This window comes from Cyrtonyx montezumae, unplaced genomic scaffold (assembly GCF_038088225.1).
Source record: "Cyrtonyx montezumae isolate F1298 unplaced genomic scaffold, pur_monq_1.0 scaffold_3, whole genome shotgun sequence".
NCBI lineage: Eukaryota > Metazoa > Chordata > Aves > Galliformes > Odontophoridae > Cyrtonyx > Cyrtonyx montezumae.
The window spans coordinates 29,465,351-29,480,672 of record NW_027072034.1 but is presented as its reverse complement, the minus strand read 5'-3'; the positions used below and the strand labels follow the sequence as shown (position 1 = coordinate 29,480,672).

Here is a 15,322-nt window from a genome sequence, read left to right as displayed (position 1 = left end):
AAAAAATACCTTTTTGCAAAATAGCTGTTAAGTGTTCTCCTAGTAGTTGTTTCTCCACACAAGCAATCAGTGGTTTCCTAAATAAGGCAAGAAAAGTGTATTAGAAGTAATATGGTATAAGGGAATTATCTCCCATCACAGTGCATCTGTGATCAATTCATGTTACCATACCAAAAAGATCAACAGTTTTCTTCTTAAAACAAAGCCTACACATTAAGGAAAAAAAAAGTCATGTGTTATAAGAAAAAAAACAGTGAAGCACGGATTAAAAAAGAAATTTAGTTTTGAATACTAAAAAATAAGCTATAACAAGTTGAAACAGCAAAAATTCTTTTTAAGCACCCTTTTTAAGTCCCTACCTTTGCCAAAACACCACCTACAAATGCCAGGCAAATCACTGAATACAATAAACAGTTTTAGTCCCTTCACCTCAAAAGAAGGGATCTGAATTTGGAACGGTCCGAAAAAAGAGAACAGGGATGATGCAGCAGCACCTGCAAGAGAAACAACTGTACACATTTGGATTTGGACTCTCTGATCTGGGAAAGAGATGACCTGGCAGTAACACATATAGTGGTACACTGATGGGCAGGAGAAAAGGTGAAACGGAACAGGCTGATCACTTTCCAACATAAAAGCTGGGAACATCAGCGATAGTATTGGGAACCAGATTTGAAATAAACAAAAAGAAGTGATCTATTATGTGCTGGCTGGCTCACTGGGGGGGAATCTCCTTGCCAAAAGATGTCACAGATGGAAAAGCTTACATGAATCCAAGTGAGATGGCACAAGCATTTGAAAGAGATTCATTGGATAATACGAAACAGGCGAACCAGCATTAGGTTCAGAAAATATGCTGAGCTGGAAACAGGCAGGTACTAGGACAGTGTCAGGGCAGCTCATGTACTTACTCTATTCTCTCCCTTGAGTGCTCCTAAGCAAATGTGAAAGACTAGTTAGGCAGGGCCATGGTCTTGGCACATAAAGCCATTTTTTTTATGGCTACTTTTTCCAACTATTGCTATCTATAGCTACTGATTGGCCTACAGAACAGGATTCAAGGTTACATAAAATACCATATTCTGCCCCAGAAGACCTTCTGCCTAAAGAGGAAGTACGGATAAGTGGTCTGCCAGCAGTATTTGTTAAGAAATAGACAGTCAGAACGAATATCTTATTTACATACAGAAATAATTTGTTTTCATAACTAATTTTGCATGAGGAAGCTAGACACCCTGCAAAAAGACTCAAGTTCAAATACGCCCCATGATATGCAAGGCACGTGCTTGACTTATTTTCTTCATATATATGTGACAAAAAGTGAACTTATTCATTGATCCCTTTAAAACCCAATGAAATGCCAACACACCAACCTAGGGGAAACAAAAAGGCGTGAGGGCAAAGAACTCTAAGCTAATTCTATCTAGTTATGTTTTTCTATTTAAAAAGAACTACTAGTGCATTATTTATAAATTATATATACATTTATGGCCCATCAGTGTCTGTGCATTCTTACTCCAGTAAAATGCATGCTCCTACTCAATACCTCAGTGACAAAAAGCACGAGCTACCTTGCACAATCTATTGGCAGCAGCTGTACCAAAGCTGATCTGCTGTAAACTAACACAAAGTTTGTATCCATGTTCTCTAATCTATGTCATAATTTAACATTTCTTTCCCCTAGTGATGTTTCCTTACGAGTGTTTAAAATCAGCTACTACTTTGATAATGCAAATTTCAGTTATATTTTGTTACATTCAACTTATACTGGTAGTTTTCTAGACAGATTTCTCCCCTTTTACTGAAAGAATACTTGAATTCTAAATAAATCAGCTCTTAAAAATATATATATATACTTAAAAAATAAAAACACCGAACAGTATCTACAGAGATGATCTCTGTGTCTCTACAGCCATGGACAGTCACACCATTTTATAAGGGATGCTTGACCTATGCTAACAATGACAAAATTTGTACTCACTGTGTGCTGTGGTCTAAGTATGTTATCACTCTGTCTCCTTCTTCTTCCAAGCGTTTACTAACATGGTGAAGATATTCTGGGACCTTGCAAGACAAGAAAATGACAAATTCAATAGCTAAGTACAGTACCATGAATGATCATCTTGTTCAAGACAGGTATTTAAAAACTGTAAATTTAAAGAAAGTATGGATTAGAAATGACTGTTCCACAAGAACGTTATATGTTACCTCTTAATGAAAGAAATATATCTGTACCTACCTATTCTCTACTGGTAGAGAGCCAGTGTTAAAATTGAATTTAAAAAGGTAGCATGCTCTATTTTACACAACCAGGAAACATTGTTGATATACATTTTCAGAGAGAACCACATTTTCAGGCTGCCCACCACAGAGCATAATTTCATCTCAAAAGCACAGAAAGCAAAGATGTCTCAAGTCCACTCAATAATAAGCAAATGGAACAAAACAACAAAAGAAATGCAACAAAACTTTTTTTTTTTTTTTAAGAAAGTAAGCAGTTAACTTAGCTATTAAGTACAGAGTAGAATGGTGCCAGTAGATACTTCACAGCTTTTGAGCAAAAATAATATTCATGGCACACTTTCACACTTTATGTGATGAACTCTCTGGTAGCACGACTTCAGCAATAGAAAATGTCACTTGACTTCTCCATCCCTAGTTTATGTTTCTATATGAGAGATACAAATATTATATATGTGTATATATATATATATATATATACACACACATACATACACACACACACATCCAACATTATAGCAAAACAGATTTGGTTCTTCTCTTTGATACAGTACTGCAGTCCTCAAAGTGTACACATCATCTGCACCAGTACATTTCTTTTAGCATTCATTCTGCAGTGCTACCAGAAGTTCCCACATAACCCAATAGCAGATGGAACTAAAATAATAACAGTTACCTACAACATGCACCTACCTCTCTTTCTTGCATTAATCTTTGTCCCTCAGCAGCATATAAGCAATTTGTCTCTTCCAGAAACCTCTGTTCAAATGATTCTTTGTAAACCTGCTCAAGAAATCAATTTTATTACTTACATTAAGCTGCCAATAAAGGTAGTGTACCCTGGTTGTCAGGCATAGAGGCAAGTAAAACTTCAGGAAAGCATTAAACATTTTTAAGATTGTATAAATGCAGAAGTTTGCTTTTTTCCCCACTGGTTTTAGAAGGACTATGATCAGAACTGACTTCCCAGTGTAGCAATAGCATGTTTTAGACAGTACTAAAACTGTCTAAACTGACTGTTTAATTCACACAAACACACAGCACTCAACACTACAGCACAGTAATGACATCTAAGCCACCTGAGCTCAAGACCCCCCATTGATATTTCTGCGCCTGCTCCAACTGGTAAAACAAAACAGGTAATTCCCAATAGTAAAATGATTATATTCTCAGTAACGAGTCTTAGGAACAAAGCTGATAAGTACTTTCAAATATTTGACTTTTTTCCATGCATCAAACATGAAATCTCCAGCTTGACAGGTATTCAGAGTGTAACAGTATACTAACTCAACGTCATAAGCAAACACTGACTTATTGCTTTAGCCATCTCTTTAAACAGGACCGAATATAAGATTTTACATTTTACCTTCTTTTTCTTCACTAATCTTCTGACCTACACTAACAGTATATGGAAATATTTCTACAGAAACCACATACAAAGCTTTACAACAGGGAGCTGCAATAGGGTAAGATTTATGCGAGCAGGAATCAGCTTTCAGCAGTTGGTCTTCAATTTTGTAATTACCTAAAAATCAGGAATGACTAAGAGCTTAATTGTTTCCGAATGAAATATAAGATTTGCTTTATTAATTCATCTTCCACCACAAGCTAACCTCTGGGGAAAGAAGAGAGAGAAGCAGAGATCCTGAAGGCAGGATCATAAGCACATCTGTGTCTGATAATATAAAAGAACAGAATAGACTTCATTAGGTTTTCTAGCAAAGAAAAAAACAACACTTTTGAGCCAGTGAAGAAGACTGCAGGGTGAAATCCAGTTCTGGAAGAAAGATCCAATGAAGGAGATATAAAATATTTAGTTAGCAGTGTACGTTGCTAAAAAAAATAAAAAATCACTGGTAATACCTACAAAAAACTGATGCAGTTAAGAGAAGTCTGGCAATTAACAGGAAAAAAAGTGGGAAAGTGCACACAAATCACATCAATGTCTTCAGATCTGTTAGTGATTTTTCAGATCATAAGATCTTCTCTCTTGAACAAAATTATCAGTAATAAATTTTTTGGGTACTCTTAAAAGTTATGGATGAATGTCAGGAAAATTAACACAAAAAGCATAGAAGCCACGTAAGCTGACTGACCAAAAGGCACTTTTTAATAGCCTTTTATCATAGCATCATACGGGTTGGAAAATACCACTATGACCACCTAGTCCAACCATCAATCCATCCCCACCTCGTCCACTAACCGTGTCCCTCAGAGACGTGTACCTACATTACTTGAACACCTTCATGGATGGTGATTCCACTACCTCCCTGGGCAGCCTGGGCCTCTGCCTCAGCATTCCTTGTGAGAAAAATTTTTCCTACTATCCAACCTGGACCTCCTCTGGAACAACTGCACCCATTAACTCTTGTTCTAATGCTGTCAAGAAGCTGAATGCTACCTTGCCACAACCTTCTTTCAGGAAGTTATAGAAAAAAAAAAGGTCACTCCTGAGCCTCCTCTTTTCCAGACTTAACATTCCCAGAGTTTTATGAACTCTTTGCACTCTTTTTTAAACCCTTACCAAGTTAAAGGTTTAAAATAATATCCATCAGTTGGGAACAGAGTGGCTGAACAGGTTCTAAAAGCATGAAGGACTGCTCCTAAATTTTACTGCACATCACAGGACAAGGCTGTTGGCCTCTCTTCAGCAACACATACAGCCAAATCAAAATCTTTTTTTTTTTTCAGATTGATTACTGAATATCTATTCTAGTGGAAAATTTCATTCTTTTACAGAGCTTGACCATAACCATTTGAAAATGTCTGCCTTAACTTCACATCTCATTCTATCTTTGATCTCTCTTCTAAGAAGTTACTGAAGTCGTGATTTTTTTTTGTGGTAAGAATCAGGATCTGGTCTCCAAAAAATCTTTTTACAGTAATAGAGACAGTCTTTTTTGCTTGCTACGTTTAACCTTCGCTAGGATTAGAAAACAAGCAATTAACACAGACATGCCTCAGCTAAGAAATACAAGCATAGAGTTCTCATTAAATAAAAGAAAAAACAGAGAATGAAAGACTGAATTGGGCAAAGAAAAGGGAACCACTTTCTCAGCCTGTTAACCAGATTTTGAAGCACATGTTTTCTAGAAGAATAAAATTATTTCTGTACAATACTCATGTCAGAGAAGTCCAAAGTCAATTTCTAAAGTGAGTAGTTAATGAATGAGTTTTGCTGTACTCACCTGTAGATCAGACAGCATACTCAACAAACTACGCAGCAAACTTCTGTCCACCGCTTCACCACTTCGTTCCCGTTCAATCAGCAGCAGGATTCCATCAATAGTCTTGTTTTGAACTTGCTTATCACTAATGACATGATTTCTAAATAATTCTAGCCCCATGTCCCTGTGTGAACAATGAAAATTAATACATCACTTCATTAATTCTTTTCAAAAATTTGCGTGTATGTATAATGTATAAAAAATTATATGTATATACATATAATATATATGTATATATTACACAGAGGAAATTTATTAATAATGTATATATACTATAACTATCACAAAAATACCAGGTGAGGTGCTAACAGATGCATAAACTTCAGGTCAGAACTATGACTGGCCTGCATCTATTTCACATAATAGACTACAAAATTATCTGCTTATTGATAAAGAATTACTACTGTAATTTTGAATCTGAATATATATCTACATTAAATATAAATGGGTAAGTGGGACTTTCTCAGTATTAGAAAAAAAGATCAAGTATGAATGGACCCTCCTGATGGTTCTCATTAAAAGACAGCCTAATACAAAAAGCTGAAGGAAGACCAATGCATAGTCCAGAAATGAAGGCTTAATGTGAGACCTAACCAGTGAGAGGTGAGAGAAGGCTGCCAGCTTCCTCTACAACTCAAGGGGAGAGCACAGAAGTAACACAGGCAGAGAAGAGGCACACCGCTACTTCAGCATTTTATCTTTTCTTGCTTTTCACAGAATGTTGACACCAGAAAACGTTGGCAAAGCATGGGTTTGTTTGCTTTGGTGATTATACAAAATGACCCTTGGGAAGGATGCTGAGAAATAGACATGACTGCGGGGTACTCAAACTGCAGCAGCAAGCAGGAGTTAACCTCTGAGCTCTGAGCCACAGGTCTCAAATCACAAAAGGCTGAGGCAAGAAGCATGTACCTTGTGAGAACAAACAAAAAACAACGGAGCCAATAGCCAAGCTCTGAACTTTGCCAAGCCAAGAGCACCTGAAGAACCACTAGACTGAAAGTGGAGGCCCAGAGGCAGTAACCTCAACCAAACTTGCCAGCTGAACCACACTCACCTCCCTCTTTTACCCTCATGTTTTCTCCTGGGTAAGGTGGATATGACTTAAGAGGAGCATTTATGTAGATACCTACCATATAGAAGGAAGCATTGAATTCTGAAGTACATATGTACGATCCAAAAATAAGAAAATGCTTCTGATCATGATCTGAAAATATACCAAGAAAACATTTTTCTCATTGCCAGCATGTAGCATTTTAAATTATAAGGCAAATTCTGAAAAAATTACATCACAGGCACGTGTACTCTCACTGCTGGTACACGTATTTTCATCTCCTGTGGTGACCTGCATCTCTACTGGCATGTAATTTACTGATATTAATGCTATGACTAATCAGTGTAACCAAAGACATTCAAGACAATTTTCAAATTCATAAGCATTTAATTGAATATTTTATTAGCCTTAGTGGTGTTTACGTTTTAGCGCTACTGAGATATATATTTACTCAAGCACAATTACCAACACTTTCAGTAAACACCACAAAATAGCATGCTGTCAGTTTTCATTTAAAAAATAAAGTTTTAGGCAGACAGTAATAAACCTTGCAATGATGTCAACACAGTGAAAGACTTTTGTCAAAATTTATGAGAAGAGTAGAGATTCATTAACTATAACAAGAGAAAATGTATAAACATTCTTTTTTAAATCAAGACAGAAAAGGAGTGGGCTTTATCCTTACTCATTCACAAACACACATTTTTACTTTTGTTCATATAAAAGACTGCCCAGCTTTTAATTTCATGTTAGAGTACCTCAGGATGTCTGTACATAACTCACTCCCTGGGCCAGCTACTGAATTTTCTATCCTCAGATGCCCACTCAATCCTCCTCTAAAGGATTTCATTGCTTCTGAAGCACTTCTCAAGCTGACACAATTTCTGGCCAACCACATTAAAGTAAGACAGCAACAAGATTGTTTTTGTTTTGTTTTCTTGAATACCACAGGCGCTATCTCAGCAACCTGGGCAAGAAAGCCACTTCCTACAGGTTGTTTTTTGAGTAAACTTAAAATCAGTAAAAGGAGCACTCAAAAGTAATTAAAGTGAGCAGAGTTAACAGAAAAACAAAACAAACAAAAACAAAAAAATAAAAACACTTTTATAACAACATGGGTCCACATCAATAAAAGTTCCACGGCAAAAACCTTCACCCTTAATTTCATCAGACTGTTGAATTTATTCAGAATATTCTTCACAACATTCCCCCATTATCACTTCAGATAAAACACACATATAAATCCCTCCCCGTCCCTCACATGGGAAAGGAAAGGAGGTTATTTGGTTGCTCAGCTATTTTGGGCACCTGTAGCTCAGTGACAATGCAATGAAAACTTAAATTATAATGAAGTGGTCTTAAAAGTCCAATTCCTATTAATTGTTTTTGAGAGGGGACTTTTACTCTGTAACAATTCATCATATAAGCAGATGACAAAAAGGGGAGAAATAAAAAGATTCTGTTATTCAATATTCCCATTTCTCAGCCCAGTAAATCAGGATATCCAGCTCTGTTTTGAAAAAAAAAAATATATATATATATGTGTCACAAATTAACCTAGCAGTTGGAGCTTTCTACAAAGATTGAAGAAACTGATGAACAATTTCAGTGTCAACACGTTTCTGACTGACATTCCAGATGGCTACCACTATGAAATTGACAAAGAGCAGAATGTAGCTTTTGACAACAGAACCACTCCCCAGCTAGCAAAGGAGAAAGTGAAAAGCTCTATTGAAACTTGGAGGAGATGCAACAACGACCCAAGTTAAAACCATGACAAATTCCCTTTTTCCAGACTGTACATCTCAAGGATACATATTCCGAACAAACATTCAACTTACCATTTGTCTGCAATGATCTTGCCAGCATTTATTTATCTTCTTTAAAAATAAAAGACTATCCAGAGAATCTGTACAGCACCTATTAAGGAGAACTAGCTTGCCAGTAACTTTTGAGGTCAGATTCCAGAGATGATCTTTGCCAGCCATTAAGCAAATCTCCTTCGTGGATATGGCCATGTTACTGGGACTGCCTAGGGATGAACAGTTAATTGCAAAGCTTCTGTCTAGTGCAGGAACTGGCAGCTCTCCAAAAAACCTCCCCTATGTTTTCAAGGAACAACACTCAAAGCCCTTCAGTAATACCATCTAGTGACTGTACTGCATAGCTCTGATGTAGATTCAAGTAAGAAATCCCATCAGTGTCAAAACCAACCTTATCACCCATGGAGGTGAGCTGGATAGAAAGGTTTACTTTCTTTAATGAGTTCACACTGTGCGCCACAGGAGTGACCCTAATCTTCTGAAAGCAGTTACAGTTTCAAATAATCCTCAATAAATCCAAATAGCGCTCTTTTCATATACATCTCTCAGTCTCCTTAAGTAAACCATGAAGTTTTACTCGCTATACAACGGATCCAATCGTTACTTCCGCTGTCAGAATTCTCGTACCACATGAGTAAACCCAAAGGCGGCTCTGCCTTCCTTTCTTACACAATGCCATTTCCAACTCCCTCTGGTCAAATCTGATTAATCTAATCCCATGTCCTCAGGATATAAAGCAGCATACCTGTAGAATGCAGAGTTCTCAACTCTCCAAACATTGGTTCTATTGGGTTTGCAGGGAGAAAACAATATTCTACAGCTTAAGTTGTATAATATTGTCTCTGCCTGAAAAAGTCAGGGATGCAAAATTGGCAATTGTATACTGCTTTAAAACAGACCAAAAGATCTGATTCTCAGTTACGTTTAAGAGGCAGCTGTACTGACTAATGGACTTCTTAGTTGGAGGTGATTTAAAATCAGATCAAATCTACTAAAAAAAATATGCTACATAATTAAGAAATGAATTCACAGTGCCATTCAATATCAGTGTTTCTTGTATGCCACATAGAAGCAAAGCTCTTTTGCTGGGACTCAGAGAAAAAAAAAAAACCCTCAAAAAACACCATGCTGGATTTTAATCTTATGACAGGGGAAAAAAAGGATCAGAGAAAGCAACTTATCTTCTTTACGAGTGTAGGCACCTAGCTGGGGAATGTGGTGAAGTGAGAAACTGACAGTCACAATCCTAAGCACATTAAAGACATTCAGTTAGAAAGAGGGCTCTTTCTGGGCCCCATTCCCTCGTTTCTTCCTACTTCAACCAATCATTTTCTGTAATAGAATATACACCAGAGACCAGGGAAGCAGGGCAAGCACTCAAATCGCTACAGCATCTGTTCACCCCAGCACTCTCCAGCATCTGTTTGCCAAGACTGTCTCTGGGAACGACCTGCTGGGCATAGGCTCTACTTACCCTACTTCCCCAGCAAGAGCAAACCAGTAGGCTATTATGCACAGACATATAAAGCATGCTCTCAGCATGCAAAGCACAACAGGCTTCAGAAAACAGGGCTGGCTGCACTCAAGCTTCCAAAGGAGATCTGCAGACACTTCTGTCATCAGTTCAGAGGGAAAAAGAGAAGCCTAGTAAAAGAACTTAAGAAAACAATGGAGAAATTTGCCATAAAATCTACATGTTCTGAAGCTCATAAGGCAGCCAAGTGCTCCTCTGAACTTTGATCTGTCTCCCAAAGCACACATGAGGTATTGTGAAGGGGTTGGTGAATGCCTCCATTACACACCACTGCTGACCAGCACTTACAACTGGCCATTCAGAGAGGGCTGAGAACTATCTTACAGAAGACGCCCAGTACTGGTGTTAATAATTTTCTTCAGCTATTGCTACTGTAAAATCTCTCCACCACCCACTCGCCACAAAAATCCATACCTGCCATTAGACCTGTGAGGATTTTAGACTTGTGGTGCTACTGAAGTTTTCTAGATTAGGCATAACATTTGCACTCATAACAAAACAAATACTTGTTTTAATAGTTCATTGCCTCCATGCCGCTAAATACCAGAACTATTCCCTCAGATGACTCAAGCTGCTCACGGTCCATTTCAAAATACATCAGTGGTAAACAAAGAACCTCTGCACACATTTACAAACATCACCATCATTAAAAAAAAAAAAAAAGTTTATATAAAAATAATGATTCTTCACACAGGAGAAGGATATTCCCTGAACTGAAGGATTTGTGCTTTCACGTGATCTTCACAGACTTGTCGCAGCTGTTTGTACAATGTAGCAGAGACTTTGTAGGAACAGAGGTTTTCAACGGCCTAAAACCAAAAGAGTTAACAGGTGAGATTAAAAAAAAAAAAGTGAACTCTGATTTTTGTCCCTGCGTAATCAACATTTTTTTCCTCACAAGAGACTCAGTGGGAATGCCAAAGAGAAAACGTAGCCTCATTTGATACCACTGCCTATATTTAGATTTTGTTCCAGGCGCGCTTTATTTTAACTTGTGTCCCGTATTTCAATAAACTATTTTATTAATAGACCACAGCACCTAAAATGAATCACAATGAAGGCAGCCAAACATTCTGTGAGGCCTGTGAAGTTTAGTAGTACTTTTGGCCATTCAGTGCTTCACAGAAAATTACCCAAAGCAGTTAGATGTGATGAGAAGGTCAGCTCATCTCTTCTTTTAACGGCACTTCAGCTTCCTTTCTTTCATAAGATGATCCTGCATCATTCTTAGAGCACCGCTTCACTCAGGCAACTACCAGTGACCCAAAGTCATTTTCCTTTACTCCAAAGGATCGACAGTGACATATTTTGCTGATAAATTTTCTGACAGCATCAGTGAACTTGGACAAAGTCTCAGTGTTTTCCCAGCGCTTGGTCTTGTTTCTCCTCAGTTTAGCTTTAATGGAGCATTTTGTTTGCAGTGTGACAAGTTATGCTGCCTAATGCCAGCACGTAAGTCTGTGCCTCAGTATCAGCACGTTATCCACACTGTTTAAGATCACAAAAAGAATTGTGATAGCATATGAGCAGATCGAGAGAAAGGTGGAGGGGAAAGTGGCTCTGTGGGCAGCAGCACTGGCTTGAACTGTGCTTCAATCCACAGCCTTATCACTGCAGCACCACCTTCAGCAAGCTCTTTCTACTTTCTTTTTTGATGAAGGCAGAGAGGAAAACCAGTAATTACCTTCTTCTGCATATTTAGCTTAGTTCAGATTTTTTGCTGCCTCTAAAATAATCTGATGTGATCTTTATTTATCTTGCACACAATCTATCTAGGGAAGAAGCTGTAATAACAATTATCACATTTATAATTACATGAAAAAGACAGGCTCTTTACCCACACAAGCCTGGTACAAGTTTCAAATAATCATTTTAATGGCTTGTCTTGAGCAGAGCCTTCTGTTTTAGTTAGATAGTTATTTTTGCTTGTACTCTATCAGTTCTAATATTCTAAAGAGCTTATCTTCTAAAACATACAAAATGAAAACAAATAGCCATTACATGATTACTTTTTTATGGGTTTTTTTTTTTAATTCCAGTGTTGGAACAGGTGAAGTGAGATGATCTCTGCGACAAACAGTAATCACTCTACTGCTTGTCAGACACTTGATAATGCTTTCTAAGACACAGCCTTTCCTACCCACCTACACAGAAGTCCAGTCAAGATTCAAACGAACTATTTTTTCTTCTTCCCTGCAACAATGTTCTACTCCACGCCCTCAAGAAGGGCAGCTGCTGCCCCATTTCAATATATTTAGTATCTTGTTGCATTGGGAATTTTCTCTTTCCATTATTTTTACCACTTGCTCCTCACTCGGCAGTTCTTTGCACTGCCCCACTTTCTGTATCCCATCAAATATCAGCCACTTCCACCCAGATCCAGGCAATCTACCACCAATCCTAGACATCACTTCTATTTTAGTAGCAAAAACTGGCAGCTGCCCTCCCATTGCTCACCGCCTCTGCCAAGCACCTTTGTGCTTTAACCCATGCTGGCACTGCTGCTTGGGAAAGACTACGCTTTGGGCTTCCCACCAGGCCTTGCGATCATTCCTTGTTTTTAACTCTACCACCGTGCCAAATTAAATAAATCAATCAAGAAGTTCAAAGGCAGGCTGGGGTACCACTGCCTGCCGCACTGAGCCCTCACAGGCTCTCTCTTCCTCTCACGGTGCCAGATAGAGATGCACAAAAAGGAGCCCCAGCAGGGAGAAGCGGTACACATACAGACATTTTCCCCATGATACTTCCACGATCACCAACCTGTACGTACAGGTCAGGTTTCTGAAAGATGCTGAACTTCCTCTCATTTCTTTGGCAGGAAGAATAAGCACATATGCATGGGCATGCTCACAACCACCACCAACCGTACAGGAATCTTGCTGATCTGCACCAATGACTTCCAGACTACTGGGCTGGCCTTATAACGTGCACAGTTTTATGAACAAGCTGGCAAACAGAACAAGCAGAAAGTACAATTCTCCCTTCACAGCTTATCTGAGATCTCTCCCCACCTCTTCTGCCAAAGCTCAAGTCTGTGCCCTGGCAATTTCATACCCATATTACTATAATCTCATTTCCAAGCCTCCGAAAACAAGTTAGGTAACACTCAATGCATCTGTGTTTTTTTAGCTGGGCATGAAAACGCAGGATTTCTCAAACGCTCAATTTAAAACCATCAAATGCATTATGTAATTCAGATTCTGCAAACCTGTAAGCACTAACAGATGTATATATAGTCCAGTTTGAAGGCAGTACATTACATTAGGTCAGTACGCCTTCACACAATGAGCCGTTTTGATGCCACACATTATAAACTTAACTAATGACACAGAGAAGTCAGGTCAGCTCTCAGACTCACCATGATTGTTCCCTACACAGCCACAATACGGATTGCTGCCTTTCTCCTCCCTCATGATCTCTATTTTACATATGCCATCAAAGCTACCACACTTGAATATTTAGAAGATCCGGGGTGGGAACATTAACACTTTCAACACCGATCTGGCAAAGAGATCTGCATCTGCAGAGAACACCTGCACCCACAGCATGCTCACAGTGAACTTCAGCTGCATGGCACAACTCACTGCCATCAGTAACAGTTTATAAAAACACGAGTGCTGAAATTCCCTCCTTCATTCTCCAAAGAGTGTTGGCACTAACGTCTGATTATTATAACAAATACTTTTAACACAGGCGACTTACAAACACCAAAGCACATACCAAAAAAGACACTGTAAAATATGGATGTGCAAAGTCCAGAGAGAGAGCAAGACCTCATTTTCAGGATCCGGAGTGGGCAGGTCATTGGGGTGGTTGGACGCCCAGGTGCAGCTCTTGGTACCTCCTGGCACAAGCTGCTTTTTCGTGGGCCCAGATCTCAGGAGCTGTGCAAAGAACTGCGAGTGGCTGAGCCATTATAGTGTGAACTGACTAGAAAAGGTGCACTGACAGAGTGTTTTGGAGGTGTAACCGGCCCTTAAATAACCAAAATACATCCCACTCCATCAGTAGTTCCGTGAGTCTCAAAGCAGCCTGTTTTCCTTGCAACACCAAAAAAACCCAACACAAAATACAAAGAAAAAAAACCCCAAACCTCACAGGTCCTACCTGGTAGAGCTCCTCGAGGTTGTACTTAATAGAAGTGCTGCTCTGAATGGCTGCCACCGCCTCGTGAAGTTTGCGCCAGGTGTCCTGCGTGTAGTTATCGGGCAGCTTGGGCCTTTCTGCGGGGGAACACGCAGGTGGCTGCGGGCGGCCCGAGGGGCACGGCTCCCCGCAGCCATCTTCCTCCGCTCTGCCCACGGGCGCCGGCAGCCGCGGGGCGGGTCGCGACCCCACGCGAGACGGCAGCGCCCGAGCGCGGCCAGGCCCGGGGCCTCCTCCTCCTCCTTCCTACGGCGGGGCCGCCCCAACCCCGCGGCCCGACGCGCGGACCCCGGGCGGAGGTTGGGGGCTCCGCGGTAATGCCCCCGCGGGAAACAAAGGTGGGGAGAGGCCGGGCCCGGCACCTGCCGCCGCTCGGCCCCGCACCCACCTCTGAAGTTCTTGATGACGAGTTTCTTGGAGGCGGCGGCCGCGCCGCCCCCGCCGCCCCCCCCGCGCGTGGCGGCGGCCAGCGAGGCGGGCTTGGTGAGCCCGTTGGTGTGCCCCACCAGGGCCGACAAGTGCGGCTTCTTCTGCGCTTCGTCCGCCATCTCCGCCCCGGGCGCCGTGTCCGGCCGGGGCAAGGCGCTGCGCTGGGCTGGGCCGCCCGGTCCCCGCCTCCGCTCTCCTCCTCCTCTTCCACCGCCCGCCCTCCTTCCCTCCCTTCCCCCCCCCTTCTCCAGCCCTTCCCGAGAGCTTCCCACCGGCCCCGCATGCAAGATGGCTCCCGGGGCGGGCGGCCGAGAAACTCCGGCAGAGCCTCTGTGCCAGCCTGTTACCGACAACGGGCGGTGAGCTTTTTTATTCAGCTTTTGGACGGCACACGGCAAGGAGCGCGGCTGCCACCCTTTTCACAACGCAGGGACGAAACAGCCGCGAGCCCCTCAGCACACACAAATTACCGCCACCCTGACGCGCCCCACGCCCCGCCGCACGTGCTTTATGCCTGACGCGCAGTCTGGCCCCGCCCACCACGCTTTACCATTGGCTACAGCGCAAGGCCACTCCCCCAAGCTGCTCTGGGGAAGACGAGAGGCGTTGTCGTCGCTGCAGTTAGATGCGGGGTGTCACGTGGTGGTGTTCTCGCGCCGGAAGTATCCCCTTGACTACCGGAAGTGTCTCGGCGGCTGCCGGAAGTGCCGCTTTGCGTCGCGCCATGGCTGGAAGGTTGGTCTGTGCCGGGGTCTGGGGTTGTGCGGGAGGTTGGAGTAGGAGCGCGGCGAGAAAGGGGGACGTCCCCGTCCTTCCTGAGCGCGGGGAGGTGTCTCTGGGGTGCCGTCGCCTTCCCTTCACTAAG

General features: G+C 41.3%; 1 protein-coding gene across 4 annotated transcripts in view; it reads right to left on the bottom strand.

Annotated features, from left to right (window-relative positions):
* CUL4A (cullin 4A) overlaps positions 1–14,625 on the bottom strand; it is a 35,181-nt gene extending 20,556 nt beyond the window's left edge. For 2 of the 4 annotated variants that reach the window (XM_065741063.1, XM_065741064.1), the window contains exons 1-9: positions 14,417–14,625; positions 13,990–14,105; positions 10,585–10,688; positions 8,364–8,433; positions 6,602–6,675; positions 5,430–5,592; positions 2,935–3,024; positions 1,982–2,064; positions 10–77 (exon numbers count right to left, since the gene is read on the bottom strand). In XM_065741063.1, the coding sequence (XP_065597135.1) occupies positions 10–77; positions 1,982–2,064; positions 2,935–3,024; positions 5,430–5,592; positions 6,602–6,675; positions 8,364–8,433; positions 10,585–10,688; positions 13,990–14,105; positions 14,417–14,576 (928 nt within the window). In that variant the 5' untranslated portion in view covers positions 14,577–14,625. Of the gene's footprint in view, positions 1–9; positions 78–1,981; positions 2,065–2,934; positions 3,025–5,429; positions 5,593–6,601; positions 6,676–8,363; positions 8,443–10,584; positions 10,689–13,989; positions 14,106–14,416 lie in introns of all 4 variants that reach the window. The other 2 variants (XM_065741061.1, XM_065741062.1) reach the window with 2 other exon arrangements.
* Between the last annotated feature and the right edge of the window lie 697 nt (positions 14,626–15,322).